This window comes from Mauremys mutica, chromosome 1, assembly GCF_020497125.1.
Source record: "Mauremys mutica isolate MM-2020 ecotype Southern chromosome 1, ASM2049712v1, whole genome shotgun sequence".
NCBI lineage: Eukaryota > Metazoa > Chordata > Testudines > Geoemydidae > Mauremys > Mauremys mutica.
This window is the reverse complement of record NC_059072.1, coordinates 265,954,914-265,979,326: the sequence shown is the minus strand read 5'-3', so window position 1 is coordinate 265,979,326 and position 24,413 is coordinate 265,954,914. Positions and strand designations below refer to the sequence as shown.

General features: G+C 43.4%; 1 protein-coding gene across 1 annotated transcript in view; it reads right to left on the bottom strand.

The window, feature by feature from the left end:
• The window catches only part of DOCK9 (dedicator of cytokinesis 9), a 309,382-nt gene that overhangs the window by 18,847 nt on the left and 266,122 nt on the right, over positions 1-24,413 (bottom strand). Inside the window, exons 45-48 of the mRNA XM_045009174.1 lie at positions 20,630-20,736; positions 5,470-5,592; positions 2,480-2,593; positions 745-891 (exon numbers count right to left, since the gene is read on the bottom strand). Of these exons, the coding sequence (XP_044865109.1) occupies positions 745-891; positions 2,480-2,593; positions 5,470-5,592; positions 20,630-20,736 (491 nt within the window). The remainder of the gene's footprint in view (positions 1-744; positions 892-2,479; positions 2,594-5,469; positions 5,593-20,629; positions 20,737-24,413) is intronic.

Sequence of the window (24,413 nt, the reverse complement as noted above, 5' to 3'; positions counted from 1 at the left end):
CAGCCACGAGGGAGAATATCTCCACTGAGTGACAAAGCAGACAAAGGGCTAATTTGAGAGGCCAATTATATAAAAGAGATTTGTGGGCAAATTATCAATTTTTTCCCAATAAATACTCAGCTAGGCTTACCAAAGGGAGCTCTAGCTCTACTGTACACTAGATTTTGGACACAGAGACTTTTATCTATGTAGTACTATTGCCCCATCTGTGTCTGAGAACCTGAAAACCTATCTGTGCCCCATAGTGTCTGAGAACCTGTGAAACGGTTTCACAAAAGGGTGGTCTGGATCTCTCACTGCAACTGAATCAATTTGGGCTCTAACCCAAGCTGCAGAAGTGGGGAAAACCCTCTGAGGATAACCGAGCATGCATAGGAAAGAGAAGGATCTATGGTACAATGTGTGGGCAGCAAGTAGCCAAATGACCTAAAGATAACAAGGCAGATTTAAGTTACTCAATTTTGTCTTAACAGAAAAGCCTTACATTGCTATGCGTGACATAAGCCAGGAAATTCAAAATTAAGGCATACTTTATGAGAGCCATCATGCCCCTTACCCCGTATAGCCAACACTTTATTCAGATATGCAGCATGTGTGCACACATAATGAGGATAGGATAGTGACTATTCAAACTCAGACTCTTGATTTTCTAAAGATTCATGAAATGAAATTATGAGATTTTTGGGATAAACTTATTTTAGTTTTAAATAACATATCCTGCTTTACAAATAAACACAGTTTTACTTTGCCAGAATCCTGGATCATTCTGACGTTTTCTGATCCAAATTTGTCAGAGTAGAGCTTATGTAGTCTCTGGGAAATCTCTGAAAGAGGTGTGAGTTTAGGCTCTTTATAAATATACTCCTTTCCATCTTCATCCTCAAAGAATCCCTGTAAGAAACAAAAAATAATTAGAATCCTTAAAGAACAGCCAACATACAACATACAACAAAGGTTTATGCTTTTCAAGGCACACTTAAATGTTCAATGTCACGGTTCAAGCAAAAATTAAAATATCAATCAAAAACTATCAAAATAAAATTCAAGTTAAAAAGGTACCCTATGAGAAAAAAAAGTAGAATTTTATAGTAGAATTATCTACTATAGAATGAGTGCACAGGTAATGGAAGCACCCAAAATGACAAACTTATGAAAGGACTGTTGTAATTATTTGATGTGTTAACATTAAAAGTTTTGGGATCAAAACTGATTTTTCATATTCTTCCAAAATGAATTGTTTTCATCCCTGTTTCACTTGCCAAAAGATTCATTTCCTTGCCAAAAGGGATTATTTGACTCTCCACTGAATGCTTCAGTAACAACTTACAAAAATAGATTGAAAAACAGTTTTATGCGGGTTTTACATACTGGATTGTACAGTACAATGAAATAAAACCACATCTACTCTCTCATTTAAAAATCTTTACATTATATTGAACATAAATATTTGTGTGTTTTCACTGTTAACCCATCTGTTTTGAAATCTTGGTTGAATCAAATATAGAAGTGCATGGAAGGTGAAACAGGTAACTGCTTTAAAGCAAAAAGCCAAGTCTGAGTTAATGTTTTAAATCAGAAAATAAATATTTCTGTCATAAGATGGAATGGACAAAAAGTGAAAGAAACAGAACATATCATGTATAAACACAGGCTACACTGACAAAAATACCCACATCAAACTAAGCTGAAATGCAGTAATTTTTACTGCATTGCTTGCTTTGTAAGCAGCTACTGTAATTACCTCCATATCTCTTTCACTGTCTGTAAACTGGTATTGCTATAAAATTATAAAAGACAACAACAGAATAAATTGAAGGTTATACTGCTCAAGGTAGTTTACAATCTCCCCCATTCCCCTAAACAGCCTGTCAGCTATCCAAATGAAATCAGTTAACTAAAAACTGGGTTACACACACACAAAAATATACACAATATTTGGCTACAGTGCCATATTTTACTGATACAAATACAGTGTAGATATATTACATGATGTGAAGCTGTCAAATGCACACTGTCAGCCAGAACTTTTGATTTTGTTTTTTGATGCATGCAGTGCTGATGTATAGGAAATAGGTGATTTGTTTCTGTAAATGGCACTGAATGTTATTTTTGGAATTACAACAGCTAGAATGCATACAGATCTGAAAAGCAAACTTGCAAACCACACTGCGGCACCAAAGATGGTGCTCAAAAAATTGCTAAAAATTATTATGGAGAACTTACCGCTGCCTTAAGATAGTAACAAAAAGAAAGAAAAAGAAAAAGCAGAAAGTTTACTGAGGAAGATAAGGAGGAATTACACTGGATATGAAAAATGTATTAAACCAGACAATCATTACTACTAGAACAAATCTGTCATGTTTATTTTGCAGTATCAATATAGAAATCAAAGGAAGATTGAATCAGGATACGTTGCAAAATTTTTAATTTTTTTTAACTGTATTTTATAGTTGACAAGGTGATATTAAATAATGCTTACCTGTCCAAAGAATGCTACTCTGAAATAAGTGCCAAGTAGTCTCTTGCCTGTATGCATAACTTCTGTTACTTTGCTGTATGCCCGATGGAGTGTGTCATATAGATGAGCTAGTCTCTAAAAAACACCACAGAATTTTGGAATGGCACCACTTAGAAGCAACATTTTCTCTTTATTTTAAACATAAAAGAGCACCGTGTTAAGGAGAAAAAGCTCTTTTAGTTACTAACATCAACCTTCTAAGAGAAAATGTATTAACAACAAACAACACTACCACCACGTAGGACCCAGAGCAGCAGAGTTAACACACTAAGGGCTAGATTATGTTCCTTCTAGTCCTCACTAAAGGACAATGCAGAGAAGGAATCCTTCTCTGCTCCCCTCTTGTTCAGAGGAGTGTGTGTGTGAGAGGAGGGGTGTCTGTAAGAGAATAAACTGCTACCATCATAGTAGTAGCATATGCTGTCTCAGTTGCTTTGGCTGGCACACTGGGGGATGACATAGCCAATGCTTAATATAAAAACGGCCATACTGGATGAGACCAATGATCCGTCTAGCCCAGTATCCTGTCCTCCAACAGTGGCCAGTACCAGATGCTTCAAAAGGAATGAACAGAACAGGGAAGTTATCGAGTCATCCACCTCTGTCATTCAATCCCAGCTTCTGGCAGTCGGAGGCTTAGGGACACCCAAAGCATATCTACACTGTATTAAAAGCCCATGACTGGCACATGCTAGTGGACTCGGACTAAGGGGCTGTTTAATTTTGGTGTAGATGTTTGGGCTCTGGGATCCTCTCATTTCCCAGGGTCCCAGAGTCAGGGCTTCAGCCCAAGCCTGAATGTCTACACCACAATTAAATAACCCCTTTGCCCACACCCCTTAGCCTGAGTCAGGTAGCATGGATCAGTCACAGGTTTTTAACTGCAGTGTAGATATGCCCCCAGAGCATAGGGCTGTGTCCGTGACCATCTTGGCTAACAGTTATTGATTGATCTATCGTCCATCAACTTACCTAATTCTTTTTTGAACCCTGTTATACTTTTGGCCTTCACATCATCTCCTGGCAAGAGTTTCACAGGTTGACTGTGCATTGTGTAAAGAAGTACATCCTTATTTCAATTTTAAACTTGTTGCCTATTAATTTCATTGGGTGACCCCGGTTCATGTGTTATGTCACGGGGTAAATAACATTTCTCTATTAACTTTCTCCACATCATTCATGATTTTATAGACCTCTATCATATGCCCCCTTAGTAATCTCTTTTCTAAAATGAACAAGTGTTTTTAATCTCTCCTCAGATGGAAGCTGTTCTATACTCCTAATAGTTTTTGTAGCCTCTCTCTGAACCTTTTCCAATTCTAATACATCTTTTTTGAGATGGGACAACCTGCACTGCACAAAGTATCATCCACTTGTACAGTGGCATTATGATATTTTCTCTCTTATTAGGAAACACTAGGAAAGGGATAAATAACATTGCTAGCTTTCTGGACAGCCGCTGCACGCTGAGCAGATGTGCTGAGAAGTATCCACAATGACACTTCCGCGAATGGTAACTGCTAATTTAGACCCCATCATTTTGTCTGATAGTTGGGATTATTTTTTCTAATATGTATTACTTTGCACTGATCAAGACTGAATTTCATCTGCCATTTTGTTGTCCAGTCACCTAGTTTTGTGAAATACCTTTTAACTCTTTGCAGTCAGCTTTAGATTTAACAATCTTCAGTAATTTAGTATAATCTGCAAATTTTGCCACCTCATTGTTGACTATGCTTTCCAAATAATTTATGAATAGGTTGAACAGCACAGGTTCCAGTACAGATCCTTAGGGGACTCCACTATTTACCTTCTCTCCATTGTGAAAACCACCATTTATTCCTATTCTGTTTCCTATCTTTTAACCAGATTCTGATCCATAAGATGACCTTCCCTCTTCAATTCAATGACAGTTTAACTTGTTTAAGGGTTTTTGGTGTAGGACCTTGTCAAAGGCTTTCTGAAAGTTCAAGTACACTATATCCACTGGATCACCCCTGTCCACATGTTTACTGACAGCATGTTGACTCTTCCCCAGCATATCATGTGTCTGATAATTTTATCCTTTATTATAGTTTCAACCAATTTGCCAGGTACTGAAGTTAGGTTTCCTAGTCCATAATTGCCAGGCATGTCATTGGAGACTTTTTTTAAACATCACCCATTTCCCTACCCACCTGCTGACAGGAGAAGGTAGGGAAGAAATGAGGGAGGCTGTTCAGGTACATAACTCCCCCTTACATCTCTGTGTTAGTGTGTAACTGTGGCCATGATCAGGCCCAAACTGACTTGCCAATGATCATGCATCAAGTGAATACAGTACATCCCTCAGTATTATCCATATTGCATTTTCAGTACTATTTGATATTACAGTGATGTAATATTAAATGACTACTGAATAAAGTTTATGAAAAACAATCCTAAAAGTAACAATACTAAAACCTAAGAAGTGTTAAAGACCTGCAACTCCAATTGTCTTAAATGGTAGTTAAAGATGCTCAGAACTTCTTTGGAGTTGGAATTATATTTGCCACTGGTTTTCAGTTGGATAAAAAAATTCTGAAAATGATTTAATTACATTAACTTTTTATTATTATATGTATATACATGCAGGATCATGCGCCTCCTGCATATAAAATTGTTTTATGAAAAGCTATCTGTTTTTGCGTATTGATTTTTAATTGGATGCACAGTATAAATTCCAATGATGAAAGGAAAATACAAAACCATTTAATTCTTCAAGGTATACATGAAGCAGGAACTGTGCAAGTGAAAGACCAAATTTTTTTGTTTTTAAATTAAACATGCCTTTTTAAATTTGAACAAATACTTCAAATAAAATTGTTCTGATACTGTATTGTTCAGAGATATTTGATACATCATACTGTTATAGATTCAAAAGGCTAGATTGTTTTCACAGACAAATTTTAAAACAGATGCCTATCAAATACCTCAAAATCCCTCCGTTTTTCATAAATGGGAATGATAAGTTTGTAGATGTCAGCAATCAGTTCATATCGCTCAGCCTTCCAGAGTCCATCTGCACATTGCTCTAATAATTCCATTAGCACATCCTAAAGTTACAAAAAAGTAAAATTTAGCTGTTTTGCACTGTTTTGTTGTGTCTACATTAAAGAACTTCCCAAGAAAACACAAGGAAAATAGCAGTTTGTTGAAAAAGATAGATTCCCAAAACAAAAATATGTAAAGGCATTGTGTTTTAAGGCAGAGTATTGGTTTAGAAAAATCCAACACAGTAACAAAAACACAAATACAGTTTTGGATGTGAACATACACACTTTGCATTTACTTCATATGGCATGTTGTTTTAGAGAACTTCATGAACTTCAAAGCCAACTCAACGGGAGTATACCTAACAAAGCTTTTGTTCTGGGTATGTTTATATGCAATCAAGCAAACAAGTTTTATAATCGCTTTTCAGAAGCCATATTATAAAGCAAACTTTCTGTTTCTTATGTGCTTTTTTATGTTCTGTTTGTGAAAAACATTACTTAATAAAAAGCCAACTGGATACGACACAAATTTTATTGTTTATATTGAGTTTCTACAAGAACTACCCAATTAATTACATTTTCAGTACAATTACCTGCATTACACTAATAGGTACTCAGAAATGTGTACTCATTAATGCACATTCTGTGAACTTAAATTTGATATACTATGTCTGAGATGAAAAGGTAAATGACAAAAGCAGGAAAGTTTAAGAAACTGAGAAATATGAGGAAGCAGAAAAGGCAACTTGGGCATAACATTCCTGGCTTTCTTTGTTTTTTTTTTGTTTAACCCTATCTTTCTTGTTGCAAGAAGATTAGTTAAGGCAAATAGTTTATGCACTTAATTGTGGTACCATTTCGTACAACATATCTTTTTCTGTTCTATATACCACTATAACTCTTAATAGTCCAGCACAACATAGAATAGATATTTCATTCAAAAAGCCCACTATGGATTACTTGTCAGAGTGTTCATTTTCCATATATTTTCTAATGGAATGTTATTACATTAAAAATCATAAGGAAACTTGAACTACCAGGAACTACTTGAACTATCAACTGGAGTACTACACACACATCTGCAATAATACAGTGAAGAGAAATTGGACAGAGTGCGGAGAAAAGCTACTAATGTAGAATGATAAAGGATTTGCAGGAAATTGACTTTGAGGCTAGAGTAAAGAAATGTATTGTGTGAAAAATATAGGCTGTAGTGATTTATGACTCGGTATAAAAGTTAATACAAGACTTCTACAATGACAAAAGAGAAATTGTTCCCATAAATTTGCATTGGCTATATTAGAATTTCAAAGAGAAATAAGAAAAATACCAGTTTAAATATTAGAATAATGAACCAAGTTTATTTCAGGATTGGAAGAATAAGTAAAATATTTTATGTGGCCAAAATAGAAATGACATTTATTTCATATGACTTAACAGAGTTACAGACACCAACAGATTTAAACAAGTATACAAAATTGTTACATAAATAAAATGTTAACATAATATTAGCCTTGTATACAAGCTTTATTCGTTAGCACAAAATTATGGCCAATGTATTTTATTTCAGTAAATGGCATTTACATGGAACTATTTTTCCTTCTAAGCAGTTTCAATAGTTGTGGTAAGATTTGGCAATCATTTAAAATTTTTCTTTCATTTGCTTTGTTTGGGTCACCATTTAATGTTTAGAAGTATTGTGTCTATAGTTTGCATGCACTTCAATACATTAAACAGACACCGTATTATGAAACTAGTAACTTTTTTGACTATATATTCCTTCTCTCATCCTGTTTTGCTTTTCCATTCCACTGGTCATCTGTAGACTACTAGACTAGTGGACTATAAAATTTAAAAAGGGAGAGACGAAATTTTAAAATGGTGAATGTATTCGCCTCCCCTCACCCAGTTCTGATGTATTTGTTATTCCAAATTAGGCTACATTTTGTTTTTTTAAAGAAATTATATAGAATGCATTGTTGGGCCTGACACAGGTCACTGTAGGGTATAAAATCATCTTTGCTTTCTTCTCTTTAGCTGTGTCTTCTGTGCTCTGCCTTGTTGGAGGAAGAACACAGAATTGCCTAAGGAATTTAACAGGGGCACGATCAAGACCATAATCTTTAATTTTCTATCTGTAGACATCAGGATACATGACTGTGCAAGAGCGGATTTACAGCTCTAGCACTTTAACTGTGTTGCCTTGATGTAGCATATTCTTTCTTCCACCGTGTACTGAGGTACGTAATGCCATATTCATGAAGTCCAAGTGCTGCATTTTTTGTGGACAGCATGGTGGGGCTGCAGTGTTTATTTCTCTTATTATGTGGCTTAAAGTACACTGTATAGTAGTAACTTCACTTTTTTATCTTCTACTTATTTTTATATGACTTGACACTGTGAACTTGTATATTACTATTTAACTACTTTAATTCTAGGAAATTGGAAGTACTTATCCCTTCTGTGCTTATGAAAATTTATACATTTGGGTTATTTTTGTAAGTGTTTTCATGTGGTTAATTCAGAGATTCCAAATGCACACTTGCAGCTATAATGTAATATCAATTACAGCTAATTGCTAAGTATGAATATACTATATTCACAAATACCTTTGTCCATTTTAATTAATAAATTTGTTTTGTTAAAGCGCAAATACATTCCAAAATTACACTGTATGCAGCTCAATTACAGTAGCATTGTTACCATATCTCCAGCTGTTTATTATGCAGCGTATCATCCTAAAACAGTTGAGCTATTACCGTATTGTTCCGAGTATAGGCCGCTCCTGATTATAAGCCACACCCTTAAAGTTTGGTGCTATTTTTAAAAAATTAAATTTTTAACTTTTTTTAACTTAAAGAAAATATACACATTAGTAGAACAGTAAAACAGTATTTTATTTAATGAATAGGAAGACATGTACCAGTATTTTTTAACACTTTTAACACTTTTGGTAGTCCTGCTTTTGATGGCATATGTTATATACTCAGAAATATTGAAAACTATTTTGTAGTTATACTGTAAATAAAGAAGGGAAAAGGAATGGACAACAAGGAGACTGATGGGAACAGTTCTCACCCTCTCCCCTGCACAACAATCAACAACATTAGCAAATGTTCTTAGGGTTAGGAATCATGGCCCCCCCCCCGAACTCCTGCCCCATCCAACCCCCCGCGTTCCTTGACACCTCCCCCCACCCCAGGGACCCCTGCCCCATCCAACCACCCCTTCTCTCTGTCCCCTGACAGCCCCTGGAACCCTTGCCCCTGACTGCCTCCCACCGCCCCATCCATCCCCTGATCCTTTCTAACTGCCCCACCAGGACCCTTGCCCCTATTCAATCCCCCTGTTCCCTGCCCTCTGACCCCCCCAACCCCTATCCACCCCCCACCCCGAACTCCCCGCCCTCTCTCCAACACCCCCTCCCTGCCCCCTTACTGCGCTGCCTGGATGTGGCTGGCGGCACTACAGTCCGGCCGCGGCTGGAGCCAGGAGCCCCGGGATGCTGGGCCGGGGCAGGAGTCACGCGGCCGGAGTCCAGAGCTGGAGGATGTGGTGGGAGCTGGACAGCCAGAGCCAGGTAGCTGGCCGGCCAGAGTAGGGCGGCCGGGAAGGGATGCGGGGCCGGGGATGGGCGGCCGGGGACGGGCGATGAGGCGCCGGGGGACGCGCAGCCAGGCAGGGCCGCCCAGAGAATTCCGGGGGCCCGGGGTCTTCGGCGGGGGGGCCCCTTCCATTCTGGGACCTGCCGCCGAAGTGTCCCGAAGACCCGCCGCGGGGCGCCCCCGCTGCCGAATTACCGCCGAAGCGGGACCCGCCGCTGAAGTGCAGCCCGGTCTTCGGCAGTAATTCGGCGGCGGGAGGCCCCGCCGCGAGTCTTCGGGGCACTTCGGCGGTGGGTCCTGGTACAGAAGGGCCCCCGCCGCCGAATTACCGCCGAAGACCGGGCTGCACTTCGGCAGTGGGTCCCGCTTGGGCGGTAACTCGCCAGTGGGGGGTCCTTACGCCCCGGAGCAGAAGGACCCCCCCCCTCAGGCGAAGACCAGGAGCAGAAGAAGCTCCTGCGCCCGGCCCTGCAAGAGTTTTCTGGGTCCCCCGGAGCGAGTGAAGGACACCGCTCCGGGGGCCCCGAAAAACTCTCGTGGGGCCGGGGGCAAATTGCCCCCTTTGCCCCCCCCTCTGGGCGGCCCTGAGGCCGGGGCCGGCGGAGGCGGGTACACGGGGCTGGAGCCGGGCGGCGGGGGAGGCGGGGACGTGGCCGGGCATCAGGGGAGGCAGGGACGTGGCCGGCGGAGGCAGGTACGCGGGCCTAGGGCCGGGGCGGGGACGCGGCCGGGGCCGGAGCCGGGCACGTGGCCGGGGCTGGAGCCGGGCGGCGCAAGGCCAGGGCCGGCGGAGGCGGGTACGCAGGGCCGGGGCCGGGCGAGGCGGGGACGCGGCCGGGGTCGCAGCCGGGCGGCGGGGGAGGCGGGGACACGGCTGGGCAGCCCTCTGATTCCTGGCCGCGGCTGGGATTTAAAGGGCTCTGGGCTCCCCGCCCTCCCCGCCGTGGCGGGCAGCCCAGAGCCCTCTGATTCCCCACCGCGGCTGGGATTTAAAGCGCTCTGATTCCCCACCACGGCTGGGATTTAAAGCGCTCTGATTCCCCGCCGCGGCTGGGATTTAAAGCGCTCTGATTCCCCGCCGCGGCTGGGATTTAAAGGGCTCTGGGCTCCCCGCCGTGGCGGGCAGCCCAGAGCCCTCTGATTCCCTGCCGCGGCTGGGATTTAAAGTATTTTATTGGGTTTTTTTTTGCAAGATCCCGCTTATAGGCCGCACCCCTAGTTTAAAGACTTAAATTAGGGGGGGAAAGTGCGGCCTATACTCGGGACAATACGGTATTTATATTATCGTTGCACCTAGGAGTCCCAGTCATGGACCAGGACCTTCTTGTGTCAAAAGCTGCACTGTGGCATACATGCAGCTGCTCAAGTAGACTGACTTTCCTTAGAACATCCCTGAACTGACTGTCCATAAGGAAGGCAATTGCCTTATTGGACTGAATTCAATTGTGCCTGTATGAAGTATAACCAAGACATTTTTATCCTCTTAATAGAAAAGAGGGTGACCTGAAGGGGAAAAAGTTGGTTTCTAAAGACCACACTATAACTTGCTTAGATGAGGTCTTCAGTAGCTAGTCATCCAAGTAAAAGGAGAACAACCTGTTAGTCAGCAGGCTAGTAGTATTAAAGAGTATTAACATTATTTACAACTGATACTATGCTCAGCACTATACAAGACAGAGATAAGGGTGGTTCCTGCCCTGAAGATCTTAGAAGCTTAAAAGACAGACAAAAAGAAATGGTACATAAGAAAATTCAGATGATGGAATAACAGACATTCATTATGACTGATGTGTTCATTACTTGTGATCCAGCTGTGCTTTTGGTGACGGGGAAGGGGACAATGTTTTTGGATGCTCCAGAAGTGGAACAGAAACATTTGATTGTTTTTCCTCCTTAAAATGAAATTGTAGCTTACACCTTCCAAGATATTTGTAAAAGCTTATCACCTGACTACAGCTACATTTATGCTAGACTGGTCTATTTTTTCCTCAATTAAGTATGTTAAGTTTCTCCTCCCCGTCTCTCCTTTACATGTACACTTAGGTACTTTATAACCCCCTTAGTTCTATCACAGAGGTCGGCAACCTTTCAGACATGGTGTGCCGAGTCTTCATTTATTCACTCTGATTTAAGGGTTCGCGTGCCAGTAATACATTTTAATGTTTTTAGAAGGTCTCTTTCTAGAAGTCTATAATATATATAACTGAATTATTGTTGTATGTAAAGAAAATAAGGTTTTTAAAATGTTTAATAAGCTTCATTTAAAATTAAATTAAAATGCAGAGCCCCCTGGACTGGTGGCCAGGACCCGGGCAGTGTGAGTGCCACTGAAAATCAGCTCACGTGCCGCCTTCGGCACCTGTGCCATAGGTTGCCTACCCCTGTTCTATCATTTTGTGATAATCTTGTGAACTATAGACCTTGTTAAAGGTTTATTTATTTATGTCCTAGAGATGAAACGGGCAAAACCACATTCAAATATGACTGATAAAAAACAGCCTTATGCCGTAAGTTCAGTTATCACTCAATGTTATTTGTTTCCATGTTTGTTTGTGCTTCCGAGATAAAAGTATTAGAGTTCATATTAATACATACTTAATATCACTAAACCATAGAATTTACTGTTATCCTCAAATTCTAACTTCATTTTTACAATCACATTTGTTGGATTTCTATTGCTTGTCAGATGCTCAAAACTAAACACACATCACTACTATACAGTATATTATGTTTACCAGTAAAAAATATAACTATCAGAAACTGCTTACAGTACAAGAGCACTGATTTTTGTAAACATGCCACCATGAAGTCACACTAGGCAAAGAAACTCTGGTCTTTACCTGTAATTTTTCTTCTCTGAAACAGTATGTTTGTTAACCTTGAACATATGGCTGGATCTGCTGTCCAACAGGGAAATTGAAGGCATTACTGATGACTTCCAGCAGGAGGCACTAGAACTCACCCAACAACCACTCCTCAAAACAATTTACTTGACTAATTGTAAGTATGACCCTACCAATTTCACAGCTGTGAAAAATGTGTCACGGACCGTGAAATAAGCCCTTCCCTGTGAAATCTGATCTCTCCCTTGCTGCTGGGAGTACCCCAGCCAGGGGCTCCTAGCTGCAAGTCCCCACTGGGCTGGAGAGGGACAGGACTTGTCCTTCCCTTGTATGGCAGCTCTAGGGGGTGGGGATGGGAGATCAGGCCCACCTCTGAGTGCCTCCCCCTTCTGCAGGAAGCTTCATGCTGGGCAGCAGCCATGGAGGTTCCTGTAGCTGGAGGAGGCTGGTGAACGTGGGTCCGAACTCCCTCTAGCCACAAGTCCCTGCTGCCGGAAAAGGGAACCCCACAGTTACAAAACCTTGAAATTTCAGACGTAAACATCTGAAAAGGTGAAATTGACCAATCTTAAAATCTTCTGGCTGTGAAATTGATCAATATGGACTGTGAATTTGGTAGGGATAAATAACACTATAGGAGCTGGTTAAAAACAACCAATTCCTTTTGATGATACAAACCACTCAGTACTTTCATTTAACTGCATTATTTTCTTCTCAGAACCTTACTGTTTCAGAGAATGGAAAATTTTGATACATGCTAATTTTCTTTCTGTGAAGATCTCCACTAGTTCTTCACATCTGTGTTGTCTCCCTCTGCAGTGGATCCAGAGGCAGCTGAAAATGCTGCTTATAAAGCAGTCTGCTGTGCCAGGCTCATTCCAGCTGCCATCTGAATGAGTGCTTCTAAAATGCTATAATAAACCTCTTAAGATTAATTAAACCTTCTTTCTTTAAAACTTCAACTATGACTTCAATTCCTCCCTGTCTACATAAGGTTTCCAATACGCACTAAGATCAAAACAAACTTACTTTTTTTCCCTCCATTTTGAGAAGGACTAGTGGAGATCTTAATCACAGAAAGAAAATTTTCAACAGACATCACATTTTTCCATTCTATTTTGATAACACTTTCACTTGTTCATTGAGACTAGGAAGTACTGTTCAGTCAGATTCTTAAAGAGGGGAGAAAAGGCGAGAAGAAAAAAAAATCTCCGTCTCTAATAATACATCCTGTGTAGGTGCTGTAGAGATATGTTAGTAGAAGATTATAATTTAGAGATGCTCCTTCAAAACGGACCATATTATAAACATAGGAATTTGGAGATGTGCCCTGGAGGCAGGGGTTGGGAACACGGTGCTGTGCAGCAGTTCACCAAAGATGCTCTCCAGTTAGTTTTATTCCTTTCTCATTTACTGGTTTGTTATTTAATGAACCCCAAGATGGTTACAGATGCTTGCGCAAAAGAATGAAAAATATAACTTAAAATGTTTTACAAAGATAAACAGCAATATGTACCTTGCTGCTTTGTAGTTTGTTCCCCGAAGTTCTCTCTGCCCAAGATGCAGCTAGAGATCTGCAGTGTGCTCTGGAATGGAATGCTGGCTAAGGAATTAACATTTGTTTCCCCTGAGGCAGCACTGTATCCATCCAGAGAATATTTAGATTGACCTGGTATCTCCAGAAATGTTTGTTTTAAATGGGTATTCCTGGTTGTGCTAAAGTGTTTTCACCTCATGCTTAGAATGCAGACAGAGGGAAGGCAGGATAATTTCCTGGGATGAGAAACAAATTTATCTTTGTAAGGAGACAAAGGGGCTTATCTAATATAATCTCATTATTGTAAATTGTGCAGTAAAGTTCTTGCATTTAGAAATATGCATGCTCTGAAATCCTCCCTGGGGAGTCCAAGTGCTGAGACCATGGCGGTGCTGAGCAGGATGGTGCCAGGGAATGGTGTCGCAGGGATGGTGAGGGGTGCTTTATCATCACAGGCTTGCCTCTGGATGGTACCACACTTTGCGGTACTGGAGGTCTGTCCCGCCTGGTAGGGGACTGCGGTGCCATCATGGCAATCAGGTCTCTGGTCACCTCAAATATGTCTGGGGTGGAAGGGAGCTCCAACTCCTCCACCTGACACACACTAGCAGGAGAGTCCAATGATGCTGAATTGGATAGACTCCTCTGCAGGCCCGAAGTCGACGGTGCCGTTTCCTGCGAGAGAGGCGCTGAGTGCCCCAGCATGGGATGCACACAGCTAGTGCTGTCAGTCCCGGCTGCTCTCACCGTGGGTGAGTGCCGTCCATCAGTCTTCTTGTGCTGCTTATGCAGCACCAGTGAATGCGAGTGGTGCCCTGTTACCGCCATGGGTTTTGGCACTGGGAAGAGATGGTGCCGAGGGTCTCTATGCATACAGTCCTTCCTCAGTGCCGTAGCTTCTCTAACAGAGGCTGGAGTGCTCCACATGGTGTCGGTGCCGAATCCTGCTGGGGACAGAGGGCTGCCTCCACGAGGAGCTGCTTGAGCCTGAAGTCCCTTTCCTTTTTCATTCTCAGGCAGAACCCGTAGCAGATCTAGCAGTGATCTGTTTGATGTGCCTCCCCCAGACACTTTAGGCAGGAGTCATGGGGTCTGCCCCTTGACATAGGCTTGTGGGTGGTTCCACATGGTTTAAAGCCTTGGAATCAAGGCATGGCCACGAACCCCAAGAAGGGAAGGAACTGGGGGGAACCCCCAACTGTAACTATTAATTACTGTAACTAACACTCACTATTTAACTATTTACAGGCTGACAAAACAGAGATACTAAGGGAAACGCTTGCTGAAGCAAGAGAGACACTCAGCTCCAACGACCATCACTGACAGTAAGAAGGAACTGAAGAGGTGATGGGTCGGAGGGACTTATATGCACCGCCATGAAGGCATGACTCCAGTTGGCTCCACAGCCAACCGGATGGATACCATTAGGGGAAAAACCTTCCAATGACTGTGCACGTGGTGCACACACACCTACCTGGAATCGACATGAGCAAGCACTGGAAGAAGAACAGATACTTCCTTGAGTGGAATCTCCTGGCTCTGCGCCACCCATTTAGACAGTTCTTGGAACTGCTTAAAATCATCATCAGAGGTGGGGGGGGGACATTATGTCTTTGTCTGGTGATGATGAGGAATTATGTACAGGTGGTGTCGTGTCCTGCTCTGTGCCCTCCTCCCTCTTGTCCCCCGTTTCATGTTGGACTGCTGAAGTATCTGGAATGGAGGATGGTGGTGGTTATCTTATCCTACTTCTATGTGGGGTGGGAGGTTGGTTATAAGGTGCCCTGTAGGCTGCCCCTGAGTCCCAGTGTGACCATTGCATGAAGAAGGCATGTGTGGACATATCCATGGCTGTCCATACCAGGGCTGCGTATCTTGTCCATATTGCCATAGATCTCATGGGTCCCAAAGGTGATCTGGTTATGATTGGTGAAGAGTGGTGAGAGGAGAAGACACCCTCTTTGTGCTTATCGTCCTTGTTGCTAGAGAATGGTGGGGCGATGGGTGAGGCTGATTGTTCTGGTGCTGTATGCTCCAGGGAGCCATCGGTCCAAAGAGTGGAGAGACTGGTATAGAGGACACCAGGATGTCTCTATGGTTTAGTAAATAGCGTGATGCTGGTGGTTCTGATGCCGTTGCTAACAGTGCCAGTGTTTTTGATGGTACTGTGGGTGGTGCTGATGCTTTGTGATTTGACTTGTTTGGTGCCGATGTTGCCATCTTTGCCCTCTCTGCTAGTGCTGATGAAGTTATCACAGCATGGGTGGTGCTTGCATAGCCACTAGTGACAGCTTTGGCGCCTTTTCTTTCACTGGTGGTGTTGGTGCTCCAGAGAAGGTGGTAGGTTTAGACATGCTTCTACACTCCTTGTCTTTACTCTAGGACTTGACAGAGGTCCCGGTGCCTTGAAGGTGCATACACTTGGGTCTGGACTACACTGGGGAGGGTGGGGTCGATCTAAGATAGCCAAAGTTGCATATGAGAATAATGTAGCTGAAGTTGACTTATCTTAGATCGATTTAGAATCACTTACTTTGCGTCCTCGCAGCGCGGGATCAACAGCCGCCGCTCCCCTGTCGACTCCGCTTCCGCCTCTCACCGTGGTGGAGTTCCGGAGTCGACGGCAGAGCAATCGGGGATTGATCACTACCCACTGATCCAGCGCTTAGTGTAAACGTACCATGGGGTGGTTGGCACCGAGGACAGCGACCTGGCAGAGGAGACATTACTTTTTTGTCGACACTCTCTGTGGTGAGATCATAGCTCTTTTCCTTGATCTTTTTGAGGAATGAGCCTTGTCTTTAGCTGAGGGTGAGGTACCCGGGATCGCCCTGTAGAAGGGGTCTGTTGTCTGGGGCCTGAGGCCAGGCAAAGAGATTTCTCCATAAGTATGAACTTCAGGCGTAGGTCTCAATCCCACCTGGTTCTGGCCTTCAAGTTGCTACAGCGAGTGCACTTCTGGGGAATATGCGACTCACCAAGGCAGCAGACGCAGAGGGAATGTCCATCTGAGGTGGGCATAGTGTCTCGGAACAAGCCACATCTTTTAAAACTTGGGAACCAGGCATTGTTGAGTGCGGTTTGAAATAATATATACATATTTTTGTAAATAACTAAGACTAATACTAACTATAAACTGAAACTATTTCTAACTATGTTTTCTAGATCTGTCACTGACTGACTTTGGGACGCTGCTACGGAGCTCCACTTCTGGCTGAGGATGGTTAAGAAGGAACTGAGGGGTTCAGGGCATCTGTGGTCTAGATAAGGCACCAATGGCCTGTCCGAAACCAGTAAATACTGACACTAAACTGGGAGGAGTGGTAGATACGCTGGAGGGTAGGGATAGGATACAGAGGGACCTAGACAAATTAGAGGATTGGGCCAAAAGAAATCTGATGAGGTTCAACAAGGACAAGTGCAGAGTCCTGAACTTAGGACGGAAGAATCCCATTCACTCTTACAGACTAGGGACCGAATGGCTAGGAAGCAGTTCTGCAGAAAAGGACCTAGGGGTTACAGTGGACAAGAAGCTGGAGATGAGTCAACAGTGTGCCCTTGTTGCCAAGAAGGCTAACGGCATTTTGGGCTGTATAAGAAGGGGCATTGCCTGCAGATCGAGAGACGTGATCATTCCCCTCTATTCAACATTGGTGAGGCTTCATCTGTGTCCAGTTTTGGGCCCCACACTACAAAGAGGATGTGGAAAAATTGGAAAGAGTCCTGCGAAGGGCAACAAAAATGATTAGGCGTCTGAAGCACATGACTTATGAGGAGAGGCTGAGGGAACTGGGGTTGTTTAGTCTGCAGAAGAGAAGGATGAGGGGGGATTTGATAGCTGCTTTCAACTACCTGAAAGGGGGTTCCAAAGAGGATGGATCTAGACTGTTCTCAGTGGTATCTGATGTCAGAACAAGGAGTAATGGTCTCAAGTTGCAATGGGGGAGGTTTAGGTTGGATATTAGGAAAAACTTTTTCACTAGGAGGGTGGTGAAGCACTGGAATGGGTTACCTAGGGAGATGGTGGAATCTCCTTCCTTAGAGGTTTTTAAGGTCAGGCTTGACAAAGCCCTGGCTGGGATGATTTAGTTGGGAATTGGTTGGACTAGATGACCTCTTGAGATCCCTTCCAACCCTGATAGTCTATGATTCTATGAAATAACTTAAGTGCAAAAAAAAATCTGGCTTACTAAATATTTCTTACCCACGATACATAATAAACACATTAACACAGTAAGTATTATATAAGTACACCATGTGTACCATAGTGGCAGATTCTGTGGCTCCTGTTCCGTGGGGCTGGCTGGATTCAGTTCCCTGCTCTGGGTGTTGCAACCTCTGGGCCATTCAGGTTTTTGGGAGCGGCCTCGCCAAATCTGGGTGAGCAGCACTGCAATCTGGCACATGGTGTCACAGTACTACTCACAAAAGTTTGACCCGGCCAGCCCTGTCATCATGCTGGAAGGGTGACTAGGTCAAACCTGAGCAGTGCTGTGATCCTGTGAACCAGGTCACAATGACTGGAGTGGGGAGCAGAGCCCAGTCATCCCTGCAGGATTGGAGTTGCAGGAGCTGCTGCTGCTGTGGGGTGAGTGTGAGGAGGCAAACAAGCCCTTGTGGAATGCACCGTGAGTGCCAGGGCTGGAAGGTTGGCCAACTTGTAGCAGGTGCAGATACAGGAGGTGATCCACGATGAGATCCTCTGCGACGAGACTGGAAGACCTTTTATATGGTTTGCCACCGCCACAAATAGCTGGTTCGATTTTTGGAACGGCTTCGTGCCTGTCGAACGTCCAGTGAGTGGAGTCTTTGCTCCCGGCTGCTTACATGAGGTTTAGGGTAAAAAATAGGCAGGAAAACGTCCTGACTGGAGTGAAATTGGGTCACAACCTTTGGAAGGAAAGCAGGGTGAAGTCTAAATTGCACCTTGTCCTTAAAGAAAACTGTGTAGGGAGGGTTGGAGATGAGGGCCTTAAGTTCCAAAAAAATCCTTGCCGAAGTACTTGAGACTAGAAAGGCAACCTTCCATGAGGCCCCATCAGTTTGGAGAGAACCAGGTTGAGATCCCTCACAAGGATTGGCTGCCGAACCTGTGGGTACAGATGCTCCAGACCTTTGAAGAATTGGCTAACCATGGGGTTGGTGAAAACGGAGTGCCCGATCACTCCCGGATGCAATGGAGAGAGAGCTGCCAAGTGCACCCTGATGAAAGAAGCTGCCAGACCTTGCTGTTTAAGGTGTAATAGGTACTCCAGGATGAGAGGAATGGAGGCCTGCAATGGCAGAGTATGGCCCTGGGAGCACCAGATTGCAAACCTTTTCCTCTTGGCCAGATAGGTGCACCTAGTGGAGGGCTTCCTGCTACCAAGCAGGACCTCCCTATCCGATTTCGAGCACATGAGCTCTGTGGGGTTTAACCATGAACTTCCAGGCCGTGCGGTGAAGAGACTGAAGGTCTGGGTGACAAAGGCAACCATGGTCCTGGGTGATCAGGTCTGGAAGTAGCGGCAGCGCGATAGGGATGTCCACCGAAAGTTCCAGGAGTATGGTGTACCAATGCTGGCAGGGCAACGCCGGTGCCACCATTATGACCATTGCCTTGTCCCTGTGGATTTTGAGCAGGACCTTGTGCACAAGCAGAAATGGGGGGGATATTCTGTGATTCTATGAATTCCAATGACTGTCACGGGCAGTAAGAAGGAACTAAGGAGGCACTGGCAGGGCCGGCTCCAGACCCCCCAGCGTGACAAGCACGCGCGTGGGGCGGCAGTTGTCATCAGGGGCGGCAGATTGGGCCGGCGGACCTGCCGCAGTCATGCCTGCGGGAGGTCCACCGGAGCCCCAGGACGACCGGACCTGCCGCAGGCATGACTGCGGACGGTTCGCTGGTCGCGCGGCTCGGCTGGACCTCCCGCAGGCATGACTGCGCCAGCTCAACCGGAGCCGCCGGACCAGCCAACCGTCCGCAGCTGCAGGAGGTCCAGCCGAGCCGCGCGACTAGCGGACCCTCACCAGTCAAGCCAGCGGGAGGTCCGCTGCTCCCAGGGCTCCGGGGCATCTCCCGCGCATGACTGCTTGGGGCGGCCGAATATGTAGAGCCGGCCCTGGGCACTGGGTCAGCAGGGTCATATATTGAGCGCCATGGGGGCACCACTCCAGGAGGCTCCAGAGCCAACCTGATGGGTGCTGCTAGGGAAAAAACTTTCCGACAACTGTGCACATGGTGTGAGCACACCTAATTGGAATCAATATGAGCAATCACTTGAAGAAGTTTTGATACTTCTGGGTTCCTAAAGTGAGAAGACCTTGAGAGTATGTAGGCTTTGTGATCCTCCAGAAATGGCCTTAATAAGCACTGCTCAAATCGGGACAAAGTGGTTATACTCCTACTTTATCAATCTTTTCTCAATTGGCAGAAGTGATTTACCATATGTATATTTTCAATCTATACTTTCACCCCAATTCAAACACATGGTATAAGTTAAATAACAATCAGATTACTGGTAGACATTACATAAATCAGTCTACATCTTTGTTGGTGAAGTGGTCAAAATTTTTACTATGGTTAGTTCTAGCTAGTATATAAAACAATCATCTGTGTAGTTTGTCAGTTAGCATAGTTTTTTACCTCATGTAACAGTCTTTTTTTACTTGTTTTTATGTTCTTAGTTAATCTCTTTAGGTTACCTTTTTTTCCTTTGAGGATTTTGAACTACTGAAATGCTGTTATTTTTCCAGAACTACCTTAGTTCGAACTACTTACCCATCCTGACGGCGCGGGATCGAAGTCCGCGGCTCCCCCGTCGACTCCGCCACCGCCGTTCGCAGTGGTGGAGTTCCGGAGTCGACGGGAGCGCGTTCGGAGTTCGATATATCGCGTCTAGATGAGATGCGATATATCGAACTCCAAGAAGTCGATCGCTACCCCCCAACCCGGGCGGGTAGTATGGACGTACCCTCAGTTATTTAAAGGCTGGTCAGCTCAGTTAACCCATTTTATAATTAACTCCAAGAGTGAAATAGACAAAATTGAAAAATCATAAAATTAACACTGTAAAGCAACAATTGTTTATGAGAGTTGATTTTAATATATATGAATTTTGCTTACTCACTTCATTGAAGTGAACATCTTGCATCCCAACATCCTCCATCATTGAAGCCTCTTCATCTATATTTGGTGTGATTATTCTGAAAGTACTACAGCCTTGCTTAAATATTCCTATTATTGAAAAAGAAAAATATACACATTAAATTCATTGCTATCCAAATATTTTTGTCTGCTCATTAAGATTATGTTAAGTCACTGTGCACCAGTTTTGATGGGACAGAGAATCCAGGCTAATGTATCTGAATGCACCTACCACCAAAATGATAAAGAAAAATTTGCAATGTGCTCAATGAATTATTTAAACCAACACATCTTTAATATTTACTTTGGACATTAGAAGAAGTAAAAATTTCAGTAATATTTCTATTCTCTGTCCTCCAAAAAACCAAAGTGGCCAGGGCCAATGTATTAATGGATAATATTCATTTATGACTGAAGATGGAAAAGGATTTATTGTTCTCTTGTAGCACTTTATTTCTCCTGTAATCTAGAAAGCTTTCTGTGCTAAAACAAAAAGTGAAAAATGTCATTAAACTTTATGTAGTCAGAAATTACACAAACATAAGGTTTTGAAAAAAATTGTTTCAAGAGGTAAGTTGGTTGCATTGTGTACTTCTGCTGCAAACTGCAGAAAGCTAATGAGCACAATAAATCGCTCTTTGAAGATTTTTTATACTGCTTCCAGATATCAAGAAAACTTATCAGTGGATTAGCAAAGTAGTTCATAGCCTGTTTGTTGTGGGAACTTAGAATTAACTCTCTGATGCACAGAGTTAGGATTTCCCAATGTAAGTAGGAACATAGGAACTGCCAAACAACAATGTATTCAACGTATCACAAAGAAGTATCTCTCTTAAAATAAATGCAATTAAATTAATACATTTCAGGTCCAGAGAAGCTGTTATGAAAGAGTCTAATGAAAGCTATTACTACACACCAAAACAGATTTAAGTATCTATTATATTCATGACTATGAGGAAAGAATATAATGAAGTTGAAAACAAACACTTAAAATGAAGTCCTTAGCTGAAAAAACTTGAATATCAATATTAGTAACAAATGCTCCAGAGGTAACCAGTACAACTATGTATAGTGGCCCAAAAAATAGTCCCATTGTAAAGAGCCCACTTAGCATCTGACCTTTTGCCTTGTAAGCCATTGGTAGAACTGTGGGAGACACTGTTGGCAGAAAGGAAATTATTGTTAAGAAATTTTCTGTTCTGGAGGCCAGTGTCTTCCACAATTCTGGACATCTAGGAAATAGTGAGCTGTGAACAGATGTAAGGAGGGTTATAGAAAAGGTTAGAAAGAAGAGAAAAAAAGAGATAGTATCCCTACTCATTATAAGATTTACTCAAAGGGCAATATTATTGCTGGGCCACCACCTGCAACACCTTCCTGCCAAACAAAGTCTCTGGAGATGACAGGAAGGCCATCTTACAGTGCTTGATAGAGGGACTAGCTGCTGACCAGGTGGGTGCCTTGCAAATTTTTGACATACTGTATATGCATTTGCTTTTTCTGCCCATGAGGTCGCCAGGGATCTCATGAAGCATGCCATGACCCCTTTTGGGGCCACAATCTCCGATGCCTTGTATGTCTTAATGCACAGCGTAATCCATTTAGCAGTGGAGAACTTGAAAACTCGGAGTCATTGGTATTTGGGGTGGAAAGATATAAATACGACACCTGATCTTGTCATGAATTCTGTATATATATGAGGTAGATTTTCTGAGCTCTAAGGTGTGCCACCTCTTCTCAGTGCGATGTTGTGGCCAGTGCTTAGTGAAGATGCTACCTACACTGATGGGAGATCTTCTCCTGTCAGCATAGGTACTCCACCTCCCGGAGAGGCAGTAGCTATGTTGACAGGAGAAGCCCTCCTGTTGACATAGCACTGTCTACTGTAGGGGTTAGGTCAGTATAACTTTTTGCACAGGAGTGTGCATTTTCCACACCCAAGTGATGTAGCTGTACCAACATAAGTTGGTAATGGTAATGTAGACCAGAGCTCAGACAAAATGAAGGAAGAACAACACCGTCTGTGATTTGAGGGGCGTGTGATAAATGAAGGTGGGGGTAGTTCCCTTTTATGGGCACCCAACCAGCCAGTAGCTATAAAATCCCTCTTAGTAGCTGTTCTCTAATTTCTCTACCTGTAAAGGGTTAAAAAGTCTCACTGCTATGCATAGGTAAAACGAAGTGAGTGGGCACATGGCCAAAAGAGCCAATGGGAAGGGTAGAACTTGTAAAAATTGAAACAAGACTCCCCCTTTTGTCGGTCTGTTGTTGTTCTCAGGGAGAAGCAGACAGGGAGCAGTTCGCTGTGAGAAGCTTTGGACAGGTATGAAAAATCATCAGTATCATACCTAGAAACTACTAATCTAAAACCCCAGATATGTAAGTAGATCAGGAAATGTCTAGGATTATGTTTATCCCTTTTAATTCTTTATGGCTTGTGGATTCCTCTGTGCTAACCCCAGGTGCTTTTGTTTTACTTGTAACTTTTAAGCTGGACCTCAAGAAAGCTATTCTTGATGCTTAATCCTTGTAGTTGCTCTTTTTAAATTTAGCAGTAGCCTAAGTTCCCAGATGTATTTTCTTCCTTTTGCTTTTTTAATAAAATTTACTGTTTTTTTTTAAGAACAGAATTGGATTTTTGTGTCTGAAGAGGTTTGTGCACATGTTGTTTAATTAGCTGGTGGCAACAGCTGATTTCCCTTTTTTTCCCCCCTTCTTTCTCAGCTCTTCCCTGGAGGGTGTGTGTGAAAGGGCTTGAGCGTACCCACAGAAAGAAATTCCCAAGTGTGCCTTCCTGGATTCTCAAAGGGGTTTTGCACTTGGGTGGTGGCAGCATCTACCAATCCAAGGTCAGAGAAAAGCTGTAACCTTGGGAATTTAATACAAGCCTGGAGTGGCCAGTATTAATTTTTAGAGTCCTTGCAGGCCCCCACCTTCTGCACTCGAAGTGCCAGAGTGAGGAATCAGCCTTCATAAGCTCTGATCAAGATATCATCCAGGAAGGGATACAAGTGGATACCATGCAGTCTGAGTCTGGCTATGATTACCTCCAGCATCTTTGTAAAGACCCTGAGTACCAAGGACAGGCCAAATGGGAGCATCTGATACTGATGCTTCCTGCTGTAAGCAAATCTTAGGAATATGTGGTAGCTCAGTTTGAGAGGAATACGGAGGTATCCATCCACCAGATCCACTGAAATCAGAAAATCCCCTTGGTACAAGGATGACACATCCAACACTTCCATTTTTTCATCCATTTGTTGAGCCTTTTGAGGCTAAGAAGAGAAGGTTACTCACCTGTGCAGATGTTCGAGATGGTTGTCTCTGAGTGCTCCACTTTTAGGTGTCTGAGTGCCCCTGCGCTTCTAGTCAGAGATTTAAGGTAGCAGTGCCCTGGGTAGCCATGCACGCACTGCAGCCAGCTCGTGCTGCTCTGAGTGGATATTGTGTGTGCGCAGCCAACCGTCCCCCAGTTCCTTCTCTGTTGCAGAGAATTGAAGAGACACTCCGAAGCAGAGGGAAGGAGGCAGGGCTGCCCAGAGGATTCAGGGGGCCTGGGGCAAAGCGGGGGAGCTTGTATTCACTGGGCGGCGCTCTGAGTCATCGTCGTCGGCATTTTGGCGGCGGGGAGCCCTTCAGTCGCTCCCCGCCACCAAAATGCCGCCAAAGACCCGGAACGATTAAAGGGCCCCCTGCTGCCAAAATGCCGCCGCCTGTTGGTATGTAGAAACTTTCAGCAGGCAATCATCCAGGTAGGGGAATATAAT